The following is a 24,300-nucleotide window of genomic DNA, read 5'->3' as shown; positions in this document are numbered from 1 at the left end:
ATATACAACGAAGGGTGCTGTGTGGGCAGTGGTACACGCTGCCAGTCGGCTCCAAAGCCCAAGGCGCTGAGGGGAGCCTTCTGACAGCTTTGATGGGCTTCAGATCCGGCTGCGAGAGAACAAAGTCTCTGCGTTCAGGGCAGCCCAGATTCCCACGCGCAGTTGTTGATTTTAGAAAACAGCCAAACGAGACAGCAAGCCTCTCGCTGTGTGTGCCATGCCAGGCATACACAGCTATCACAGCAAGCTGCAGAAAAAACTTGTGTAAAACAAGCATCCGAAATTACTCACTCAGGGGAGGTTACCTGCAGGATAATGCATGAAGCCTCTCGTCCCCAACCCAGAGGATGCTGCCGCGGGGTTGCTGGCCGTAGCGCTGCGGTGCTCGGGTGTCTGGCGAGGGGTCCCGCTCCTCAGCACGACGCAGTGTGGCACACGAGGACCAGGCACAGCCCCAGCCCAGGGAGAGGCTGCGCGGGGAGGGTGGCCCCGGGCTGGGGCTGTGCCCGTGCCAGCTGCTGCTGCTGGCCCCCGCCCAGGGCGCGGGCAGCGGTGAGATCCAACAGTGTCTGACATGAGAAATGGGGGGAGGAAAAAAAAAAAAAACAAAAAAAACTTTCGGTGCCTGCACTTTATGTAAGAGCAATATTCACATCCGGACCTTGGGAAGCTGCTGGCTCCCAAGGAGCTACTCAGCAATTTCGTAACCTCCTGGTTACATAGCACAGAAGACACGTCCCGGCTGAGCCATCAGGTGTGGAGCCCCAGGACTTTGAAGCCCAGCTTATTTAAAAGTGGCCCATGGACATGAGGTTGCCAAACAGATGGGCATTGGAAAGTCAGTTCATCCATATTTGTGCAACACAAGACATTTTGCTGCCCCCAAAATAGAATGGGAAAGTATAAATGGAAAATAAGTAAACGCCAGCACAAAAGAGCAAAAGAAAAGCAAACAAAGTCCCAACACTCGGTAGATTGCTATTAATCAAAACAAACAAGATGAAGACCGAACTCACTGCATGCCTAAGATTATTCCAGTCTGTAAGTTAGTAAACAGCCAGCTGTATTAGACCTGCGGCCCCCGTGGAAAACAATGCAAACTGCGTTTGGATTGGGAGTTAAAATTTCAGATGAGTATTTGGTGAGGCTAAGAGCTTTAATATGCCACCTAAGCCTCCCTCCACTAGCTTTGGAGGTGACTTTGGGCAAGCTGCTCCTCTTTTGGTGACTCCATCTCCTCCTCTGTACAATGGGGATAACAGCCTGTCCTCCGGAAAGCACTTTGCCATCTGGAGACGGAGCCAGCAGCGAGAGCTGGATGTTAGGCATTACTGCCCTCCCAGGGCAGCACTGCGTGGCTTTAGAGGAGTTTATTCCTGTAGCTTTTTCCCAAAATGAAATCTGAGATAAATCTAGGTTCCCAGATGGGTTTGGCTGCAACTAAGCCTTGAATGCTAGCACTTGTCTCTTGCGGAGCAACTTTTACCAACGTCTGCTTTTATGCCTGTTTTCGGTTATCCTGATCTTTGTTCTGAACAAGGGCAGCTTTCAGAGAAATGGCGAAGGAGAAGGCAAGGATGGGTTTGTATCTTCAGGCCCTGCTGGTGAAACTGAAGGAAGATCTTCCCCCGTGCGTGGCGCGGAGAGCCACGTCATGGGAGAATTTGGTGTGGTGGGTTGAGCCCCCCTGTGAGATCATAAGGAAGAGAACAGACCCTGGTACCTAGTCCACACTGCTGATTTTGAAATGGCTCCTTTGTAGGGACACTTTGGCATTTATAGACCCACGGGAAGCTGGGCAAACTAATCAAGACTCAGCTCACCCCCCAGCCAAACAGCCCTTCGGGGGACAAACTCTTGCTGATTGTTTTTTTAAACCTACAATAAAGTCTGAAAGCAACAAAAAGAATCATTCCATTTCTCGATGCAATACTGGGAATGTGAGCCCAGACCGGCCAGTGCTGAACCTGTCCCCGTGCTCCTGCTCCCATTGCGCTGCCGTAAAACAGGTCAGAGCCCCAGCCTGAGCTCAGTGCAACAAAGGAGGTTCCTGAACAGCACTGAGAACCACAGAAATTGTTTTCATAACTTTAAATTTGCTGTAGGGCATCATGTTGGGTGTTAATTCATGCACTCCTATTGTACTTCTTAAACATTACAAAACTAGCTGATTATACAAGCCCAGCCCAGTGCCCGCACATGTCTTCAAATGCTCCTACCACCCCTAGCCTGCGTCCCCATTAGATAACCTCAGTTTTGTAACTGGTCTCCTCGCCACCTCCCCTTCCAACACCTGGTCACCTGGAGACTTTAAAAAGCACCTCAAAGGCACCCAGCTCCATGAGCTCTCTTCACGAGGAGATTTTCCTTTCTGGGAACATGCCGGTGTCAGAAGAGGGCTTTGCTCCCGTGCCCCTGGCCGCCGTGCCCGAGGAGCCCCGGCACACGGACTTCCAGCTGGTGCGAGTCAAGAGCACGTGGTGCAGGATCAAGAAAGGAGAAGCCCTTTCTGACTGTGAGGACAAGATAACTCTCTCTGAAGCCAAAATGTAAGTATAGGAGCCCATGTTGCTTGTTTGGCTCCGGCTAGCCAAAGAGTGCTGTCACCCTTGTGGGACGCGTTTCAGACAGACAAACCCTCTGTGAGCCGCTGCAGCTGAAATCCATCACTAAGCGCATGCCAGTATGGAAAGGGCTTCAAAACAAGCGCCATTCTTGGCATGAACTGGCTCAGTTACTGAGGCCATTTTATCTGAAACCTAAACTTCTGTAGATGGAAAGGTTCTTAAATCTACTAAACAACTTACGTGGATACTCCTGAAGGCTGTCTCTTAAGGGTCATGTACTGGAGATGGTTGCACATGCTGTGAAATTACAGCATTTGTGTATATGTTTGCTGCATTAAAATGTGCATGATGATGCTTTTAGTAACACTGCATTTTAAAAGCCCAGAAGAAACTTTTTGGAAGGTAAAAATCTTCACTATTTTTCTTTAACACTTAAAGTTAGGGCCAGATTTAGAGGCAATTTAGTGTCAAAGAAAGCAGAGACACACCTATTAGACCTCTAAGGGGAAGGTCAGGCATGTGGAAAGAAATTGGGCATGTACAGAAACCTGATTATCCAAAGAGCCATCAACTCATTCAAAAAACAAACCAAATATTCACAGAAAATTTCAATTTTTATCCAACCGCAGCTTAAGATGAGGTCTCATATAAAATACACTTTGCGGTTTCATTCTGTCCTTTTTTCTTTCCTCCTTTTCCTTTCCATGTCCTTTCCGGATTCACAACAAACTAAAAACCCTCCTGTTTTTTCCCTGGCTCCCTCTTCCCAGCAGCAGAAGTAATAACTAGGTTGCAGGGCTATGTTCTTCACTGTTATCAATAGATACTACGTGTTAATTTCATGGGCTTTTTTTTCCATTAAAACTGCAGTATGGAAATCTTTCCCAACTCTTAAGTCCCTTTCTGTCCCTACCAGGGTGTATTTCCTGTTTCTATCATATTTATTTTGAGATACGTTGACCCACTCTTACAGATATATAGGAGATAATATTTTGTTTGGAGTTCTGCACGTGTGTGGGGGGAGGTAGACAGGAATAAATCAACTCTTATCACCAAATCTACAAGGGAGAGGATGTTTCCTTCGGAAGCTCTTTGAAAAAATTGAGAATCGCTTCCCCACTACCTTCTGGGAAACTGAAATTATTGGTCTGGGGTTTTCTGCTGCTTTGACAAATGGGTAAACTGGAAGGGAAATGGTTTATTTCCCAGTCCTTCTGGTTCTGTGTTACCATTGCCATGCAGAAGTTCAGCCTTTTGGTTTTTCACTAAGAACTTGGCAGCCCCGCACCTTTGCGGCACACAGGCACAGACCCCACATGTTCCCCACCCCTGGCCACCTCCTTAAACTAGTCCAGATGTGCAGAGTACAAAAGAGGAGGATAATGATTTCAAACCAATGTTTTCCGATCCCCTCCAGAGGTGAATGTGTCTCCAAAAGTGGGATTTCCTGGACAATCGAAGCTCCCATCTATTTTTGCTACAAAGTGGTAGAAACGTACGATATTCTGGATCCCTCTAACACCACTCTCCTCTGGGGTCACATCACTGACCCCCAGCAGCTCGAGCTAGCCACTAGCGGCAAAAAGAGGCTGAGGCGCTTCATTGTCATAGATGAAGTCGTTGATGAACTTTATGGCTCCAAAGTCAGGCAGTTCTTTGAAGAGAATGACGTTCAGCACAAAATCCTCGCCCTGCCAACCACCGAAGAAACGAAATCCATGGACCTGGTCTTGAACATCCTGCAAGAAGTGCAGAACTTCAGCATCGACAGGCGAACAGAGCCCATCATTGCCATCGGAGGCGGTGTCTGCCTGGACATCGTGGGACTGGCTGCGTCCCTCTACAGGAGACGCACGCCTTACATTCGCGTCCCAACCACCCTCCTCTCCTACGTTGATGCCAGCGTGGGAGCAAAGAACGGGGTGAATTTCCTCCAGTGCAAGAACAAGCTCGGGGGCTACACTCCCCCCGTAGCTAGTTTCCTGGACAGGTCCTTCATTCAGAGCATCCCTCGGCGACACATCTCCAACGGCCTTGGCGAAATTTTAAAGGTAGGAGCTTTTGCAACTGCAGTTTTTAAACCTGAAGTATTGGTAAGGTGTCCATCAGCACCCACAGCACTATGGACACAAGGGTGGGTCACTAAGGCTGCATGGGGACTTGTAACTGTCATTGAGTCTACACGTAAGTTTTTACAGCTGCCAAATTTGTTAGAATATCCCTTACACACACACAGTGCCTCGTGCTAACTCTGCAGAGTAAACACCACAACTCAAGGCCAGACACAGATGCACAACCATGGAAGGAAGAGAAAGATCCGTAGCACACTTACAAGAGCTGCTGGCAGACAATTCCAGGCTCATTATACTGGGGATTAATAATCTGCAAGATCATTTGCACCTACCTCGGGGGGTATGTCAAGTGTGGTCAATCAATCTCCTGCGAGAAAAATTCTACTTCTAAAATTACCTGGGAAGTGCATGGTAAATGGTTCTGTGCTTGAAGAGCTTTGAAAACTTTTGATAAAGTAGAGTTCAAGCTATTCAAGTGTATTAAATATGAGTTCATCTGTAGTTTTTTCAGTGCTTGCACAGTGGGAAGTCCCCAGGATATCTGAAAGTTTCTGGCAGGCACCGGGAAACCCGCTGGCCGCTGCTTCCCACTGCAGGAGGGGTCTAATGCCAGAGTCAGAGGGTGAAAGATCACATACTTATAATCATGAAACCCCTTCTGAACCCTCATATTCTCTGTATTGCAGTACTTTCCCAGTTTCTCTTCCCCAAAGAGCAATTGCAAGAATTAGAGGAGAGTTGACCTGGGGATGTCCACCATCCAGCCGGAACCGCCTGGAGGTTGTGCAGGAGCAAGCGAACTTGCCCAGCAGTGCTCCCACACAACTCTGACATTTTACCATTTCCACACCCTTTTTGCAAACTTCTCCACTTACCATAGCCAAAAACTCACATGACACCACTGCGACACATTCATAGAGACCTGCTGAATATTCACCAAACCAGCATATCCTCCCTGTTCCCACAGTCCCATATGCATGCTGGCAGGAACTGTGGCTACAGAAATACTGTTTCAGGTAGTACAGGTAGAATTTGCCCTTGTTTCAAACATGCAGGTACTCCTGCTAGCATACAACACAGCACTATAGTCCACTCTATCAAAACGTTCAATTTTCAGCAGCAAATACAGGAATCACATAGCTATCTTTAATTACCTCTTCGGTTCTTTATCCTAGATGGCACTCATGAAACACAAAGGGCTCTTTGACCTGCTCAAGAGCCACGGGAAATACCTGCTGGACACCAAGTTCCAGTCTTGCAGTGGCCCTGCTGACCACGGCGATGCTGCACTGCAAACCACCAGGATTGCCATCGAAACCATGCTGGAAGAGCTGGCTCCCAACCTCTGGGAGGACGACCTGGACAGACTGGTGGATTTTGGTCACCTTATAAGCCCAGAACTGGAAATGGTGAGTGACAGACTTTAGACTGCAATACCTTGTTTAATAAATAAATAATTAAAAGAGGTGCTCAAATAGCAACATGAAAACTTTGTGCAAAAAGAGTTGAGCTGAAGTGAATGCAAGCTACCCCAGAGCACCCAATGCACCCAACCTGGTCCTGGTGGCTAAAGAGATGCCTTCCCCTGCCCCATTTCCCCCACACCCCCATCCGTGTTTCCTATTCAGGAAATTGTTGCAGCTTCTTGCTGGGCAATTACCAAAGCACAGAGGTGACCAGATTTCAGTGGAGGCACTGGAAATCACCAGCTCAAACTGTAACAGTGTAAAGGCATGGAGACCACAGCCTGTATCACTGGGGGAAAGTTGCTGCTGAGGACTGAAGGGGGAGGACCAGATCTTATGCAAAATTCAGAGCTGTCCTCTCCATCCTATTGTGCTCTTCATCAGTGATTTCAATGGGAGTAGAATTAGAACCTAGATCCCTATGGGACATTTTGTATGCCATTAATCACTTGTAAAAGAGACCATCCCCTGCGACCCATAAATCACAAGACGCTAAGATCCAGCATATGTGTACTTCTACCACTGAGATGAATGTTAATTGTCACAAGTACTTTTAGAAAAATAACAACTAGCTTCCTATTTGTCAACCCAATCCTTTTCCCCCACCCACCCTTGCTCTGTTTCAGAGGGTTTTGCCATCGCTGATGCACGGCGAAGCCGTGAACATAGACATGGCCTTCATGACGTACGTGGCCCATGCGCGGGGGCTCCTCAGCGCCGGCGAGAAGGAGCAGATCATCCAGTGCATGCGGGGCCTGGAGCTGCCCATCTGGCACGGCGGCTGCAGCTGGGCCCTCATCAAGACAGCCCTGAGGGAGCGCCTGAAGCACAGCGGGGGGCTGCCCCGCATGCCGCTGCCCACCGGCCTCGGCGTGGCAGGTACGGCGGCGAGGAGCACCAGGGACACCCCGGGGTGGGCACACAATGGGGTAGCAGACATCCCAGCACAGTGACATGCTGGAGAGCGTGTCCTGAGGCTCTAATACGCATTACGCCTCTCTTAACTTCTCAACAAGCCTGTAGAGAGGCAGGGCCCTCTGCCAGCACGCAGCCACCTGAGCTCGGTTAAGGACCGAGACCCCGTGCATTGCGTGACTGCCCGGTGCACGTGGCAGACATGTTCACAAACTGACGGTCTAAATGCAGTGCTGGGGCAGACATAGCAACAGGGTCGGAAGAGAAAAATAATTCCTTTGTTATACTTGAGAATAGTTCTTAAATAGTCCTTGGCAAAAGGGATTTAGCGTGCCTAGAACTGATACTGGAAAACTAAATAATAACTGTCCAGTGTCTCGGGTGAAACATTCTTACCTATAAGATATTAAAAACAACGAAATAACAAAACCACTAAACCAGAAGCAATACATGGGACGAGGTTGCCCTCTCTTACATCAATATCCAGACTGTTTCCATTAAGCTTCAGTCTCTACGCACTCACAAGAAGTCAGGCTCTTGCAAACTGTTTGGAGGAGCTGCTCTCCCCCTAGTGAATCAGCTGTGAAAAACTTCCCTGGATGCCCAGCTAACTGCAGGTCTTATTTTACAGACATTTTCAATGACACCAGCGAGGAGACCCTGGAAAGAGCGTACGAGCTGTGGGTCAGGGACTGCAGGACGGCACTGGAGGAAGGGCCAGCTGCCCTCTGAGAGCCGTGAGGCCTGGCCGAGGTCCTGCCCTTGTGTGTGGAGCTGTTCAACATCATAAGCGAGCAGGCAGGACTGAATTTAAACAGAATAAACACAGCAGCACCTGCGAACCCATGAAAACTCCAGAGCTGCAGGGAGCAAGAACAACACTGGTGTCTGACCCAGTTTACCTCTTTTGGTTGCTCTAGCTGGAAGGGAACTTGTTAGAGTAACACTGTGCTCACACAGGGACCACTCAGCAGCAAAACCATCCGCTGTAGGTGTTAGCGAGCTCACGTCTCCTTAGGTGGGAGGTGGGCAGTGTTTGTTCACTCACCTGGTTCATCCATCTCCGTGGTCCTGCACAGAGTTTTCCCATCGCTGCTCGTTGGGCCCCTCAGGTCGGCAGGTGTACGGCCTACAGACCACAGGGAAGAAGCATCTTGATATCACCTCATAAAATCTCCACACTATATAAAATATTTCAGAGGGATATCTCCCTCGTTGGTTTTGGCACCCTGAGTACTTCTCGCATTCTCAGTTCATTCAAATTAGCAAGAAAAAGAAACAGCTGTCGGCCTTTGCTCTCAGCACAGGGGAACAGCAGCAGCAGGCCGCCTCAGGCCGTCCCAGACCAGCAGATGGCCCCTGCTGCAACACAGGACTGGCTGTCCCTTGGCAGCCCTTACAATCGCCCTGATGTGCTGTCAGGCCTCATGGTGCTGCTGAAGTCTACAGCGGTGGCTTTACTGCACATCCCCTACAAGCCGCTGGTGTGACAAAAATGGTACCATTTGCACCAAGCGTTGCCTGTGAACCAGGTTGAGCTTCAGGCTGGAGCAGCAGGAAGCCCCTGGGCTCCCCTTCATGGTGGGCCTCCAGGAGCCTCCCGTTGCTGGGCTGCTCCCTCCCCACCTCAGGGCTCCCAGGTCGGTGAGGCCAGCTGGGAAATGGAGAAACCAGGGGGCTCACAGCCATTTCATCGCCTCCTGCCGCCTCAGTGACACCTCTTGGGATGCTGACAGGCACAGGACAGGTTAGATATCAGATGGTGACTGAAAAACATAAAGGCAATGTCGTCCTTCTCCCTGGAGGCTGAATCAAAGGAATCACAGTCAACAAACTGCCTTTGAATTATTTACAGCATTATTTTTTGTTTGTTTTCTTGTATCATACCGGTTTGTGCTGATGTGCTGGGTTCTGTTTTGCTGAAGTAATAAAAGCTATTAAAACTAGGAAACTTTAAAAATAATTATTCCATTGCTAACCACAGCACGTGTGCGTGTGTGTGTACATGTGCTCAAGACACTGGAGTGAGGAATAGAGACGTACGATGAATCTCTTTTCCTCTTGAGCCTGGAGAACATGGGCCTAGAAGTTTGTGGAAAGCCTTCCCACCCTTCTCCAAAGGCTCCCAGTGACGTTGTGTCCGTACTGCAGACTGTTGCTAGCACAGAAAGGGATGGCACAACAGAAGACAAGGATCTACATTTTTTAGGCATATGGAAGAGCCCCAGGTCAGCAGAGCCTAGGGACAATGCGATGTGACACCCCGGAGGGGAGGTCCCCGTGCCTCAGCCCAACCCGGTGCCAGTCACCTCTCGGAGCTGACCTGGGACCGCAGACTGGTAGCTCTGGTAGCTCCTCTCCAGGCTTATGGTGACCACCTGAGTATGCTCATGAGTGGCTTTCCCCCTCTCCGGGAGCTGGAAGGGCCATTTCTCACATCAGATAACCCAGAAATGAACACAGGCTGCCCAACAGTGTCCTTCAGTGCAGGAGTCCTCCCCCATCCACCTGCCTGGAGGAGGCACAAGACAAATATCTGCTTTAGTTACTTACTTTGAGCATTTTGTGAGAAATCCTCGGAGGCTCGAAGGCATTTAGCCCTCCAGTCCCATGGAAAGCCGTGGACTTAGCACAGTCCACCAGAAGCGAACCCAGAAGAGTCCCAAAAGCTCATGTACCCCGTAGGAGCCCAACACACAAGACCCTTTGATATCGGTCACCAGCTGGCCCACAGGCAGGTTTTGACTCCGTCCTCAGGCGCTGCAGTGTGTAACAACATATCAGAGAAGCCAGAGCACAATTAAGGCTGAAAAGTGAACACATGATTATTGTTTTTTACCCTTCCTTCTGCCGTGGGTGACAGAACACAATCAACCCCTGACATGCTTGGTTGCTTAGTAGCAGCCAGCCACATTTTTAATTACATATTACAGTGTGCTAAAGAACATAAAACGGCTGTGTGACTGATACGTGTGTGTGGAGAAGGGCATGTGACAGCAACTAAATTACTTCAGCGTCTGATAAAGAGAGCCTCTGCCAGGCTTGTCATTGAAAGATCGAGGAAAGGAGGTAGGAATCATTATTAATAAAACTGCGACTTTTTGAAATACACCTCATTGTTTGCAGAGCTTTTTTTTTTTTTTAAAGTGTCTGAAATGAATTTAATTCTTTTTCATTTATCCAGCTTTGATTTAATTCCTGCTTTTCAAATGGAACTGTTACCATTAGACCTAACATCTCTGCTTATTTTCCTATTACTTCAATGACACATCACTCCAAAGGAGGAGGCAGAAAGCCATGTGGGACCCAGCTGCGTTCTCCGCGATGCAAGTTCTTCACGGAGTTGTTTGGACAACATTGCTTCAGGGATGAGCGAGCGAGGAATCATTTTATTATTGGCATGTTCTGAAGCCGCTCCTGTTGCAACTGTCTGCTCTGGAAACCGCTTCTTGGCTGCCTCCAGGGCTCTGATATTTCTTAATGGCAGAGTAACCAAGCGGTTATTACTCACATCCAGTCAATAGCAGTGTTCAGCGTACCCTGTGCAACATGACAAGGCCAAAGGTTGTGAGCAGATGCTGAAAGATCCTGCCTATTTAAATCCTGCATGTATTTAAAGATAAAAGATCCTGCCTGTATTTAAAGCAGCTGTATTTAAAGCAGCTCAGCAAACACCACCAAGCCCACCAGCAACTGCCCCATTCTTCCCCTCGTGCATCACGCTCGCGACCGCCCTGCACTGGAGCCGTCACCTTGAGCACCGCCATACGAATTACACCCTGCATCCCAGCACAACCACCTGCAGACCACAGCATGAGCTCAGACGGGGGGTTTGCTGGTGCTGGAGGAGAGCTGTGGGGCTGGCAGTACAGCACAGCTTGCCGTGGAGACGCCGTGGCCCCCTCCAGCTGCCCTAATGGCCTGCACGCTTCCACAGCTGCAGGAAGGCATCCACTGCACACACCCGCTACGCCCCAACCATGGTGTTTTTTTATAAACACATTTAGAGACGTCAGTACTTTGATGCTTTGCATGCCGTGGTTTGTCCTGCAGACCGTAGCAGTCTCGTTGCCTCTCACGACGCTTGGGCAGCATTTAATGCCATGCCCAGTGCTCGGCAGAAGCCTTCCTGCTCCTCCGTGACCCAGGTGAGGAGGCTGTAAAAAAAAAGGTAGATTTCCATTGAAGCTGTACCTCGAGGCCTCGGTGGAGCCGTGAGCCTCAATACACGCCTGTTAAGAGTTTCCCTCAAAAACTCAGTTAAAAACAGAGCTGTTTTAAGTAAGGATGCGTTTTGGATCAGAGGCAAAGACACAGCAGCGGTACGTGCAGCACGCATCTAACCCACAAGCCAGGATCCAGGCCTATGCATCCATTTCAACAAATCAGGGACACTTTGCCAAGCCATTCCCCTGCAATTTTAAGTAAATACATTTCAGAAGAGCTTGAGACACAGTGAGTATTATCAGCTTTCAGTGACAAGACCACCCCGACTGAACGGCACCAGGAGGGCAGCCCCTGCAGCCACCAAGGCAGCGCAGCGAGGCTCTTCCCAGCATTTCCCAGCACCAGGAGCACCGAGAGGGAAGCACAACGCAGGGAGGTGACAGCAGAAACCTGCCACACCAAGGCACTGCTCGACCAGCCCTGCAGCACAGCATCCCACAGCCACACCGTTGGACAAGCCAGACCCTACACGGCATTGGCAACCTCATCCACATCCTTTCTCGTACCCCACACAGGATTTTTCAGGCTTGTCCAAAGGAGATAAAAGGCTCCCAACAAGCACCACCACCATCTATTTGCTGCCACAAATGGAGCAGCTTCTTACAGCTACTACCCTGCGCCACGTTTGCTTCCTGCTCCTCTCAAGGTCCTGCAATCCAGCCACAATTACAACAGCTGCTCCCACCGACAGCAAGAAACGCGCTCCCAAAACGCAGCACTGACAGATCTGGCCATAGAAAGGAAAGCCAAAATACACCTAAAAGCCTCAACCAATTCAGAAACAACATCCTGGCTGCTGACAAACAGACTTGCTGCTGCAGAACTAAACAGTCACATCCTAATGCTGTGCTGAACTCCTGAAGAAACAGCATTACAGTCTGCTGGAAACATTCACGAGCTTTAACTCAAACATCTCCTACAAAGGGGGTGCAGGGCTCTTCTGCTTATCCCTAGCAAAGTCAGGAAGCTACACCCAGCATGATTTCTTTTGTTGTTTTTAAATCAACATTTTAAATTGAGTTCACTTGAACTACCAAGTATTTTCTATTCCTCAATAGGTAAAGGATTTTCAAAAGAGCCAATTTCAAGACCTGTATTATTTTTTTGCAGTTAACGTACTCCGGACTGCACAGCCATGAGACACCACGTTCACCACCATCGCAGCAACGTCCACAGAGACGGTGAGGACTCCATGCCGGGAGCACAGCGAGCTGTCAAAGAACAGGACCTGAACAGATGCAAACAACAGCAAAACAGGCAAATACCGAGATGGGAAGACAGGACAAACCCCACCGCCTCCTCGCCGGCACTGGCGCAGCTCCAGGCACAACCCAGGAGCGGCTGCGGGCAGGTTTGGCCCACATAGATTGTGGGATGACCAGTGGCAGGGCTGGGCACCGTGCCTGGCTGCGGGAGGAGATGGCAGCAGGGGCAGCTCCGGTGCAGCCCGAAGTGCTGACTGCCACCAGCTCAGGAGCACGGACACAGCCACCGCCAAGCCGCAGACAGGGGAGCGTGGCTGGGACTTGGGATGCGCACACACAAAAATAAAAACACACCGACAAGATTCACTTAGACAGAAAACGAGTGGCTGACACAGACGTATGTGAAAAACCAAATGCTTTAATCCATCTATCAAGAACAACAGTTCAAATTATTTCATCGGATACATTAATATTGATCCATAATTTACAGTGCTATGGACCATACACAAATTATTGCTGCAGTCAACAGCAGATGAATATCAACATTACAGTACCAAGCATCATAGCAAGAGGCAGTAATTAATGTCACTTTTTCAAGAAATATAGGTATTTATACTATTATCAACATCAGCTTCCCCCCCAGTGCATTTTATGTCAAACAACATAAACATAAGTGCATTATTTTGTGCTTTGTGCTTTCCTCGCGTACCTTCTTTTTGCTTTTACAGGTTGTAAGAGTTAAATATTGCTTCCTAGGCCAAAAGCAGAAAGGAAGAGCTTCGTGGTACTCTGCATGCTCCTGTCGGATGCACGGCTTTGGCAAAGTGAGAACTGGAAGGTGTCCCGTATCCACCCAGTTGGGAAGCCCCCGCCGGCCCAGCGCCGCACAAGGCACTGCCATCACGGAGGCAGCCTGTGAAACAACAACTGCCCACCTCTCTCCACCTCGTTAACCTGCCTCTAATTGCTGTCTCTGCCCCCTAAGGGATCCCCTGTAAAGCATCACGGCGACAGATTCAGTGATGCACACGAAAGGGGGGGAAACATCTCCCGGCACCTGAGCAGCCTGCGTCTTGCAGAGGTGCCCCCGCCGCAGCAGGGACGTTTCCACTCAAGGGGTGAGCAAACGGGGGCTGAGCAGCGAGCGGCCACAGCTGAGCCCTGCGTTCCCCCAGAGCAGTCCCACGTACAGAGAACACACAACCTGCCTGCTGCAGCCAGGGACTTCCATCAAGAAATCCAGCTCTTGATACAACAGCTCGCTTTGAAGTCCCAGCTCGCTTCCGCGCAGCACGGAGCCACAACTCGGAGGTCACGGCTGCCAGCAAGTACCAGTGGTTTCATGCAAGTCTGAAAAATATTGATATAGCACAGTCTACACTTTGATTTCTGAATGACCAGCATAGGCATCAAACCAAATGCCTCATTTAATATATTCAGTGGTTTTCAGTTACTACACTCACGTGTGCACACCCTGATTTTGTTGCACAATGCTCCAGAGCTGCCCCATTTACCAGGAAGGGTAACATGCCCCTGCCTTACAGCTACAAGCATTTTACAGCCCTGATTTCCTTTACCTGCCACCACTAGCAAACAGCACCAGCAGAAGCCCATACCTGCACGCTCGGCTTGGGGCTCACCACGGCACAGCTGCCCTGCAGAGAACGCAGCATCCCCTTGCCCCGAGCACCCGGCTGGCCACAGCGCATCCTGCAACGGGTCAGAGCTTCACCTACCCTAGGAAAGACACGTTCCCAAAAGCTGTCCTGGGTGAGGGGGGGAGAGGCATCGCTATCACCTAACTCCTCCTTCCAAAAAAAAAAAAAAAAAAGGACAAAGCCACAACCTGCCGGTTGCATCCACGCCAACGCAGCTCGCTGCTCAAGCAAAAACGGGCGCAGCCAGGGGCAGAGCAACACGCGCAGACCCCAAAGGACCAGTACAAAAAGCCAAGGCCCCACCAAACCCCGCGTCCACCGGCATCAGGAGGAGCAGGGACGGGCACCAGGCACTTCAAGGATCCTTTGGTGGGGAAACGCCGGCGTGAAAGCTCGGCGAGCCACAGCAAAGGCTGCAGAAACTCCCGGCACCGTCCTCGGCTGCCCCGTCCCTACCGATTCACATTTAATTCCTGAACACTGTAACCGCCGTGACCAAGGTTTCCTTATAAAGCCTGCCAAACTGGCACTTCAGTCACCGTTTTGTTGCTTTTTTTTTTTTAAAAAAAAATTATTTATTCTACATCATTTCCAGTGTAGCACAAAGGAGAATGGGAAGCTCTTGTTTTCTAGACGTAGGCACCATGCTACACTTCACATCCCGCAGAACGCCACCCTGCCGCTCTCTCCTATGTCACACTTCAGTCAGTGCTAGTCGGGGAAGACTACAGCTAGAGTTTAAGGCACTTCATTCTGAAAGAGATATGCTTGCCTGCCACTTGCAAGTCAATTGTAGGCTGCTACTGAGAAATCCATTCAATCAGTCTAGCTCGTTACACCGTATGCCACCTCCGTAAAACATCTAGGCTTGATATAATACAAGTATAACTACCGTTATTGCATAGGACTACACTTGAGTAGATAATGCACCAAACTACTTTTACAACATTGTTGCGTGTTAAAAATTAATAACATTGTTATCAAGTAACAGTTATTTGCAGATACAGTAATTTACTCTTTTTTTTGTTTTTTATGTCAGCCTCAGTGCTGAAATAAAACACAAATTACTATGACGGGTATATTAACTACATAGTTATGTTTCCAAGCATATTACTACTTCTTTTTTGTATCACTAAAAATAAATATGTAAGTTCAGTTTCTCTACAAGTTGTTTTATTACCTAATCTACATCTGTACTCTACCTTAAACGTGTTTAAAAACATTTTCAAAGTGAGACTGTAATATACAAAATATTCTCAAAATCTCTCTTAAAACACAGAACCCTGCATAAAAGCTTCCTTTCAAGTGTTTACAAAGAACGCAGAAAACTTCCAATGAGTTTTAAAAATGTCAAAAAAAATGTTGCAATATTAAGAGGCAAAAATCTTACAAATGAAATACAAATATATTTAAAACAAAAAGTTGAGAATAACTAAGGAATCCATGCAAATCAGAATAAACTGTACATTGCAATTTAAAAAAAAATAAAGCCAATTAGATATGTACAACATAATGTGCCCAGCTGATAAAACATATCAACTTTTTTTTGTCCAAAGAGTGTATACCAACCTATAGTGCTCCTTCTTGGTTTATTGTTGGCGAGCCACCATTGCATGTTACAAAACAAAACTGAAGTCTAAAAGAAAGTTGTACCATGATCAAAAGGAAAACCCAAATCAGCTCAGAGTAAAATTAAAGAGCACTCCGAGAAAGAGACTCACTTCTCCCTGCAATTTCTATTTCATTTTCAGCAACACCATTTTATACCACAATCAACACAATCAGGATGTCTTAACACTTCTCTTTTTTTTTGTATTCTGAATGTAATAGAGTGGTTTGTTTTTTTTTTCCCCTAAACACTTGTCTATAAAGACCAAAGTTTGATGGACACTGTATCTTTAAGGCAGCACTATTATATCAATACAATTACAAATTGGACTTTTTTTTTTTGGTATCTTTACATTCTTTAAATTTACATTTTGTCTCCAAGTGAATAGGTTGCATTTACAGTTCTATGACTCCCACCCCCCAGTAGAAACAGACTCTTCATTTGTAATTCTATTGCTTTGAGTAGATTTGACCAGTTCAAAGTTCTTGGCGAATCCAGTTCACAGATACTGTACATATGCTGTACAATATATTTGGAGGCATTGGTAGTTTTAAAATAGAATATACAAGTTCCTTCACAAAAAAATCTAAAAAAAATCCTATATATATAATATATACACACACGCACACACACTGGGCTACTGATGAAGCACAAGAAAAAAAATCAAAAAAATTCTACAAAAGGCAAATTATTTCATCTACTGATCAAGAAACAAAGCAGTTTATGAAAGGTGTGCCAAGTATTTGCTAACAAGCATGGTCGGTGTCCTCCATGCTCACACTGCTCCGCCTGCTACTCGTTTTCGATGCTCCGGGAGACACGGAGGAAAGTAGTGGGTCAGTTACTCCTACAGGAGAGAGGGTATCGTCCATCAAGATATCTTCCAGTTTGGATCCCATTTTTGTAGGAACACTGTAAGTGCCGGTCGGTTCAGTCATGTTTCCGAGGTTGTCACTGAAGGTGATGGTACCGTCAGTGAGATCAAGGGTGGTAGTGCAAGACAGGTCTGTGTGGTGCGGCATGATGTCTTGGTTGCAGTTGTCCAGCGCGGGTTCTTGTTTGATGACCCTGTTGACCATATCAGGGGAGCAAAGGCCGGTGGATGGCACAAGGGACAGTCCATGTGCCCGAGCTTGCATCTCAAGTTCCTGTGAAGGAGGATAAAGGAGAAATTAAAAATAATAATAAAAAATGAAAGCAAAATTTGTCGTCTTATGACCTTGTGTACTGTGACTTACAGTTTTCTTCTGTTGGATACGAAGTGTTTCCTCCCTTTCCAATGGTGACAAATGTTTGCACCCTGTACATTTCTACCCTGCAGATTTTCAACCAAATAACATTCTCTTGAGGAGCTGGATAAATGCTACCAACCACGGGTCCTTCACAGTTCTCAGAATCTACCCAGAGATGAAACCCAGTGCCCTGCAGGACAGACACATTGCCCCTCAGGCCCCTTCTCAAGCCAGTGCCAGGGTGGGGAAGCTTAGCATCATGTTGGGGGAGGAAAGCATTTAAAAAGTTGAAAAAAACTGAAACAGCAGAAGTGTAGGATTAGTGCTTTTCAGAAGTTAGGTACGAAAGCACACCATGGCTATACAAGGTAGCTACTTCCTGCCGAGACACTGCAAGGGACATTGCCCACCCTATAGCTCTGGTTAAGAGGAATGTGAAGATGTCAGCCCAAACTGAGCAACACTACTGCTGCAATAAAAACATACAGGAAGGTCACAGGAAGGCTTTAGACTTCACATGCAACTAGGACTCTTTGAATCTTTATAAAAGGCTTAAATCCCACCTTCACGTTTAATCGCAGACGCATTTGACTGAGGGAAGGTAATAAAAGAATGCACATAAATGTCCTTTTTCAAATACAGCTGCAAAAGAGATGTTTTGCTTCTACTTATGCATTATATTAAGTAATCACAATCACTGTTGTGATTGCACTGTTCCTGGATATTCCTATCACCGAGGTTGATTAACAGCCTCTTCCATTTCCAAGCTAAGACAACAAGCTTGCAATGGCACACTGCAGGATCAACAGAGAAGGTGGAAAAAGAAGCACTTCGAGCAGCTAATGTGCCAAAATCAGAATACAGAGGAGTTCCTTCATCAGAATCAACATAAAAAGGGAAAAAATAGGTTTAGTTTGCGTTATTTACTGGCAGATGTATTATCCATTATTCCAGGGTTGTTGTTCTTGTTTTTGCCTTTTTTTTTTTCATTGAAAAAGGAGCCAGAGCAGATGGGTAATGCAAAGAAAGATGAAAGATGCTTAAAAAGCAATCCGACTTCGCTTTGAAATACCACTGCTTGATGTTGCTCTGCAGAAGGGCCGTGCTTCTTTATCTTCTCACTCGAGCAAACAGATTGCTCAGCGAGGTACAAGAGCTACGCTGAAGCTCATGCCAGCCTGTTCTATTTTAAATCTGTTTGCTGCCAGACTTGACTCTCAGGTATTTCGAGCTTCATTATCTGCTCTGTGGATTAACTGGTTCAGGGCTCTCCTGTAGCCAGCCCTGCGCACAGCAACACGCAGAAGGGCTCTGCTGATTGCACTGCAAGTGAGCACTAACACGGGAGTATCTGGGGCTCACAGTCCAGCAGCATCCCTGTCTCTGTGTTATGTGTTCTTACACCCAATTCTATGTGTTTCTTGAATTAACCTGTTATGGAGAGGGGTGGATATCCAGCTATCCTGGAAAACAGAGTTGATAATAAAAGCTGTACAGGCTTCTAGGATAAGGTTACCTATCCAGTTTGAGGTGGAGGCAAGGGAATTTACGAGAGAAATGAAGTTCCCAGCCCGAAACTGCTGTGTAATACAGCCTACAGGGAACCTGGGTGAAACTAAGAACGCAACAGCCCATGAAGATGACAGCCGAAGGAGGGGAAGATATATTCATGCCTCCCTCTGCTCCCTTCAGTGTTGAAAAGGAAAACTGTTTTAATCCTACAGTCTTCAAGGAATAGAGAAGAAGAACAACTACAGCTCCTTGGACAAAAAGCATCAACAACAACAAAACCAGCCCAACATCCATAGCTCCTGGTTGTCCTGCTTCAAAAACTCTTGGGGCTCTCACACTGGGGCTGCAGCTGCTCTCAGACTAACCAAAGCAGACTCAACTTTTAACACAGCTGCCAGGAGCCAAATGCTGCAGTGTCTGACAATACTTCCCCCTACCCACTTTGACCTGCGAGCAGCGTTTACCCTGCGAACAAAAAGCAGATGACAGACTCCTGCAGAATGACTCCTGCTGTCAGAGAAAAGCTCGGATGCGGCAGACTCCGGTCTGCACAGCCTCTCTGACAGGCAGGGCCTACATTGGTCCCAACAGAATTAAGAAAACCCACAAGCAAAACAGATTTTGTTTATTGCTGTTTTCAGAAACAGCTTCAGAAGAGAAAAAGCCACTAAAGCTCCAAGTCCAAAAAACTCCACAAGCACAACTAAAGCACAACAGGCAGCTGAACTGAACTTGATCCAACAAATGGATCATACGTGAAGTCCTGGTTCTGGTCTGGCACACAGAAAAAAATAGTACCACATAGATCTTTTTTTATAAGTATGGCTTGCAACTTATGTTGGCTATAGCAGAACACAACCAGACCAGCCACAAGTGCTTTACCAGAGTGTTGAGGAGTTTAGGGACCAGGGAGGAGGGGGCAGAGGAGGGCATCTGGTTATTTTTTGGTGTGATTTTATTTATTTTAACTAATCGATCCTGATAATTCTGGAAAAATTCTGCAGACATCTCAGTACTGGTCACTATTAATTAAAATGGTGGCTCCGACTAACCCAAATCCTTATAAAAAAAGCTTCAGTTGCATCTATTTGCAGCCACACACTCCAACATCAAGAGCATTTGCAGGTTATGTATCCACAAACCTGTATTCTGAGCAGCAGATGCCTGTTGGCATGTTCCAATTTCTTCTGTCTGTTCTCAAGTTCCTTTGTGCGTTGCTGTTCTCTTTGAAGCTTACGAATGTAGTCCACTGATGCTTTCAGAATAGTTCCCTTATTCCAGCGCATATCCCTTCAAAATCGACACAAAAGGCAAGGTTAAGGCTCCCGTGGGGACTTCATGCTGCAGCCAGTACCTTCAGAGCAGCAGCTGTGATTCCACCCCACGTTATGCAACAGCCAGCTAATACAATATTCCTTCCAAGCTGATGAATGCGGGAGGCTTTTGAAATGCGCTAGAGGGGGCCAGAGCACAGCTATTGCAAGGCAGCGAGCATCGTCCCAGCTGAAGGACACGGAGCCCAGGCACTGCTCAGCCGTGGTTTGCGCTCCCCACAGCCCTCTGGGCCAGAGGGACAAGCCCCTGCCTTCTGCAAGCACTGCAGAGACTGAAGACCAAGGGCTCCTTTCATTGCCTTCTGCGAGGCTGCACAAAAACCCCACGAGACATCGCTCAAGTCATCTTGCTTGCTATCTGGGCGATGCCTGATTTCAGCTGGGTAATTAAAAGACTGCAGGGGAACTCGAATTCATAAAGGACCTTACAGGAATTGGTGTTTCTGTGGGAGGAAGACCCGAGGCCCTTCAGCTCCCAAGCAGCAGCAAGCAACAGTCCTCCTGGTGGCACTGTGCCACAGCTGCGTCCCAGAGGGACGAGAAGAGCCCAGCACAGCAGCGTATTTGGATGCTTTAAGCTTAACTCTTTCTAAAAATATAAATGCCGTGTTGCAACCGAGGTGTGACCTTCAGTGAGGGGGGTACAGGGCTTCTATGTTGCCTCTCCCACATTATTCCTCCAGCACACAGAGGGTGTCTGCATCGTCTTCTCCCCTATGCTGACTTTTTTTAAATAAGGAGAAAGTTCAGCACAGAGTATCCAGACCAAAGATCCACCCGTTCCGCAGGCTGATAATATGTAACGTTACTTTGCCTTAGAGAAAGCTAAAGAGCCTCTCTAAAGAGTATTTATGAGTTAAAATAGGGAAAAGTCTGCCCCGAAGCCTCACTGTGCATTGATTCACATTCAAGTGACATTTTCAAGCTCCAGAGCATGAGAGGGGTTCCTTGCTATTGAACCCACATTAGGTAAATGCTAAGACAAATCGGTAACACTGAAATTACCTAAAAGAACTACAATGTGCCTTTCTGGGAAATTACCACAAACACGGCAAGTTATCAATTTAACAGACACAGACCTACAGTCTTTTTTCTTGATTTTTCTTGGAGGGATGGACAATGTGATGGTTTCCCAGAGGAACTGCCCTCCATTTCTACAAAAAGAAGGATCTGTTCTGTCTTGCCAAGCTATGACATCTAATAAATTCAAAGAATCACTTAGCAAGACAAGCAGCTATGTAGTCAGCTGAGCAGCTGGACTAGACTAAGCGTTCACATCCTGACAGCTCTGTTGCTGGTACGGCGGTCACTCGTAGCATCAGCCCCAACGCTGCCAAAGCACAGGGCCCTAACAAGATGCTGAGCTGCTGCCGGGGTTCTGTAACTATTTTGTGACAAAAGTCATCAAATTGAGAACCTTCAAGCATTTTTACTGCTATGGAAAGCCAACATCAAAAAAGAAAACTCGGGATTTTATGATTTTCTCTCCCCTAAGATTTCTTCTAAAAACAACCACCACCACCCTCCCTTCCACAGACCCCTGGGCACATCATACTTACGGGTCATTTGACTTGGGTATCAAAGTGCCAAGTTCTTTTATACGATCATTAATATTAAATCTTCTTCTTCGTTCAACTTTAGGAAAAACAGCACAAATGTTACAAGTCATATACACTTAATTACAAAGTATAAAGCTTTTAATTAAAGATTTCTTTAAGTGCCTTTGAAATTGTTGCCTGAAGCTTAAAATCTAGTGATGTAGTAATTTATTTTGCTCTCCTACACATAGAGGCAGAAGTTTCTGTCTATGCTTTAAAAATGTGGGACTGTTGAAGTGGCAAGATCTAAAGTGAGACTCTAAAAATATGATGGCTGTGTTAGCACAGGACTCCAATAAAAATAATGAAGTGTTTGTCTTCCAAGGGGAAAATATCACAAAAATTTGGAGACAAAAGCTTATATGCTCAGGGAAATCCCAAAGCAGGAAAAGGGACAAAAAGTATAGGCACGTTTATATGTATTCTTTCAGATGCAACACTTTGAGTACATAAAAATAATCAAACCTACATATCAGCTTTCTTGCGTTAGCTTTTCATGTTATTACAAAAGCTTACGGAAAAGGCTTCTGAATAGCTCAATAAATAAAAGAACATCTTTTTTCTATTAATACAAAAGACTCTTAAGTTGTCTTTTGATACTTAAGTCATAAGATGCTCATTGTTTTATTTTACTTTTCTAAACTCAGAAATGAGCGCTCCTTTCAAACTCGAATTTATAAAATTGCCACACTGAGGATGTGCACTGGTGTTTGAATCATAAGCTGACCACCTACCTTAAATTTTAGTGGTTTTGTTCTGTTTTGTTTTTAAAAAGCAAAAAATCACAAGGTGAATTTGTTCAAAGCAATCGGATGAGATGTTGTTCCCAGTAATTTTACTGGTAACATCACCTTTGAGGGCATGCTTCCAAGAAGTCCAGATAAACAGATCATTACTTGGAATTAGACCACCTAGACCATTTTGCTTTTTTGGAAAACAGTTTAAAATTGAAGAGTAGATTTAAGTATACACTTCAAGAGTATTAGAGGTATTTGATTTATGGGCATAACATAATGAACCAGTACTACACGAAGTGGCTTATTCAGATTTAAGATGCTCACATTCCAACACCTAAAAACAACTATAATCATTATTAAAATTGGTGTAAAAAGCGAAGAACCAAACTTACTCAAGTTATGATTGTCTTTCTTTTGCCTCTCCTTAGCCAATGCTCTTGCTTCTGACTCTGTAGGAAAAATACATGCTGTGCATGTGAATGAAGTAATTAGAATTAAAGTAATTCAAACGACATTTCAGTTTGTGAAACATTTGTGAAGGAAGCCTGATCAGCAACTGGCAAACAAATCATTACAGCCTTTCCATAAAGTGAGAAGGGCCCGTCACATAAGCTGCGTTTACTGAAATCCAGAGCTGGGATTCAGCGTTACCCCTGTACCTGCAGAGCTTTTGTTCCCACACTTCCTATGCTGACTTTCACGATGAGAACGTTTCCCACGGAGGCCCTGATTCAGCAAGGTATTTGAGGACAACAAATTGCTGAAGTCCAACATACCTTCTCCTACGTACACATGCAGACAACATGCTTATGTACCACACAGAGGATGAACCAGAGGAACAACATGCTTACTGCATTGCTACCTGCACAGGATGTGAAGCAGCCAGGAGTCAGCAGCTCTGCTCGCTGGAATTGAGACTATGTCCTTTTGTGGCAACGTGTGCACATCACCACGGCACTCAAGGTACGACTTAAGTGACCTACTAAAAATGCTGTGTTTTCCAGCTATATTAATTGTTCCCATTATATCAAAAAAGTTTTTTAAAAAATCAACACCTTTATTGGCAAATCTCCTCAGATCACAACTATTCTTAACTTTGGTCCACACATTTATTACTCAGACTTCAGCACATAACAGTTCAGGCAAACACATAACTAAGCTTGTTATTTTCAGATCTCATTTGATCTTACATCTCCCAAACTATTTCAAGTACCTGTTTGTTCTATCCATATTAATTTTGGGGAAAAAAAAAAAAAGTGAGGCGAAATCCTTAACCCTTTCCCTGTTGCACTTAAATTACAAAACCAGCAAACATTATTTAGTTTTGTAGTAAACCAGTGAGGACAAGTGAACCTGTGATCTATTATCACACATCCCTTTGTGGGAAGAAACCCCTTCACTCAAACAAGTTTATTTTCTGTATTTTCTTCTTCTTATGGAATATGGATTATGTCCCGTGCAACCCACAGTAACTGGTGATGAGGGTTTGTTTCCCTTGGAGTATGGGAAGTTACTCCAGCATTACGTGCAGTATAACAAGGCATAACCTTCGTAATACTAGGCTCCCAAAGGATCCCCCCCAAAAAAGCTTGAAAGATTATTTCACGTCTTAATGAAATCTGGGCTTAGTCTGACATTGCATTATGAAACAGATACGAGGTTTGTAAGGCCAAAAGTGATTGAAACTGCACTCCCAGCTGAGCAGGATTCCCATTAAATGCTTCAGTAACTACAGCTGACAACTCACAACTATCATCAGCATCAGATGCTGGATAACAGACTTGATTTTTTTTAGTTCTTTATCATTTTGATATTTATACAGTAGGATGGAGAAAGCAATATTTAAGTCTAGCATTTGTTAAAAACCTAACTCTCTTCAACCTAGTTCCAACAGCAATATCAAGAAATGGAGAACAAAAAGCTTTACCACATTTGTACATTTAGAGATTAAACTCCAGCCTCTAAATAAAACTTCTGTGAAAAGAGGAAGCCTTTCCTACCTAGACTTCTGTCTACAATAACATACCGATATTAAAAATCACCATTTGCTGTGCCCTATCAATGGTCAAAGGCTTGGCTGGATCAATGTCAAAGTGACTGCTGTTAAATTTGAGTTTAATTCCTAAACTTGTCGTAAGTTAAATGTAATCCACTACCATATATGTTTA

General features: G+C 46.1%; 3 protein-coding genes across 16 annotated transcripts in view; 1 reads left to right on the top strand and 2 right to left on the bottom strand.

Annotated features, from left to right (window-relative positions):
• Positions 1–8,977, bottom strand: part of LOC310880178 (NAD-dependent glycerol dehydrogenase-like) — a 42,176-nt gene extending 33,199 nt beyond the window's left edge. The window contains exon 1 of one of the 2 annotated variants that reach the window (XM_083795608.1): positions 8,069–8,977. In XM_083795608.1, the coding sequence (XP_083651734.1) occupies positions 8,069–8,081 (13 nt within the window). In that variant the 5' untranslated portion in view covers positions 8,082–8,977. Of the gene's footprint in view, positions 1–291; positions 424–8,068 lie in introns of those variants that run through there. The other variant, XM_083795609.1, reaches the window with a different exon arrangement.
• Positions 2,326–8,075, top strand: LOC310880179 (2-epi-5-epi-valiolone synthase-like). Its single transcript, XM_083795610.1, has 5 exons — positions 2,326–2,549; positions 3,985–4,618; positions 5,815–6,048; positions 6,732–6,984; positions 7,652–8,075. Exons 1-5 carry the CDS (start codon positions 2,341–2,343, stop codon positions 7,750–7,752), a joined length of 1,431 nt encoding a protein of 476 aa, XP_083651736.1. The 5' UTR covers positions 2,326–2,340; the 3' UTR covers positions 7,753–8,075.
• A 3,873-nt stretch (positions 8,978–12,850) lies between the features above and the next one.
• Positions 12,851–24,300, bottom strand: part of MITF (melanocyte inducing transcription factor) — a 100,215-nt gene continuing 88,765 nt past the window's right edge. For 10 of the 13 annotated variants that reach the window (XM_083795433.1, XM_083795440.1, XM_083795434.1 and 7 more), the window contains 4 exons: positions 22,525–22,599; positions 21,357–21,432; positions 19,606–19,753; positions 12,851–16,867 (listed from right to left, as the gene is read on the bottom strand). In XM_083795433.1, coding sequence (XP_083651559.1) covers positions 16,466–16,867; positions 19,606–19,753; positions 21,357–21,432; positions 22,525–22,599 — 701 coding nt within the window. In that variant the 3' untranslated portion in view covers positions 12,851–16,465. The remainder of the gene's footprint in view (positions 16,868–19,605; positions 19,754–21,356; positions 21,433–22,524; positions 22,600–24,300) is intronic. The other 3 variants (XM_083795438.1, XM_083795442.1, XM_083795444.1) reach the window with 1 other exon arrangement.

This window comes from Anser anser, assembly GCF_964211835.1.
Source record: "Anser anser genome assembly, chromosome: 12".
In the NCBI taxonomy this organism is placed as follows: domain Eukaryota; kingdom Metazoa; phylum Chordata; class Aves; order Anseriformes; family Anatidae; genus Anser; species Anser anser.
Note: the sequence above shows the minus strand (reverse complement) of the source record. Positions and strands in the feature narration are given on the sequence as shown.

What these genes read in the sequence shown, in the direction of transcription:
- LOC310880179 (XM_083795610.1), top strand. Translation starts at nt 2,341, where the DNA reads ATGAGCTCTCTTCACGAGGAGATTTTCCTTTCTGGGAACATGCCGGTG. An exon ending in GCCTTGGCGAAATTTTAAAG is followed by an intron (nt 4,619 to 5,814) that starts GTAGGAGCTTTT and finishes TCTTTATCCTAG; the next exon opens with ATGGCACTCATGAAACACAA. An exon ending in CACCGGCCTCGGCGTGGCAG is followed by an intron (nt 6,985 to 7,651) that starts GTACGGCGGCGA and finishes CTTATTTTACAG; the next exon opens with ACATTTTCAATGACACCAGC.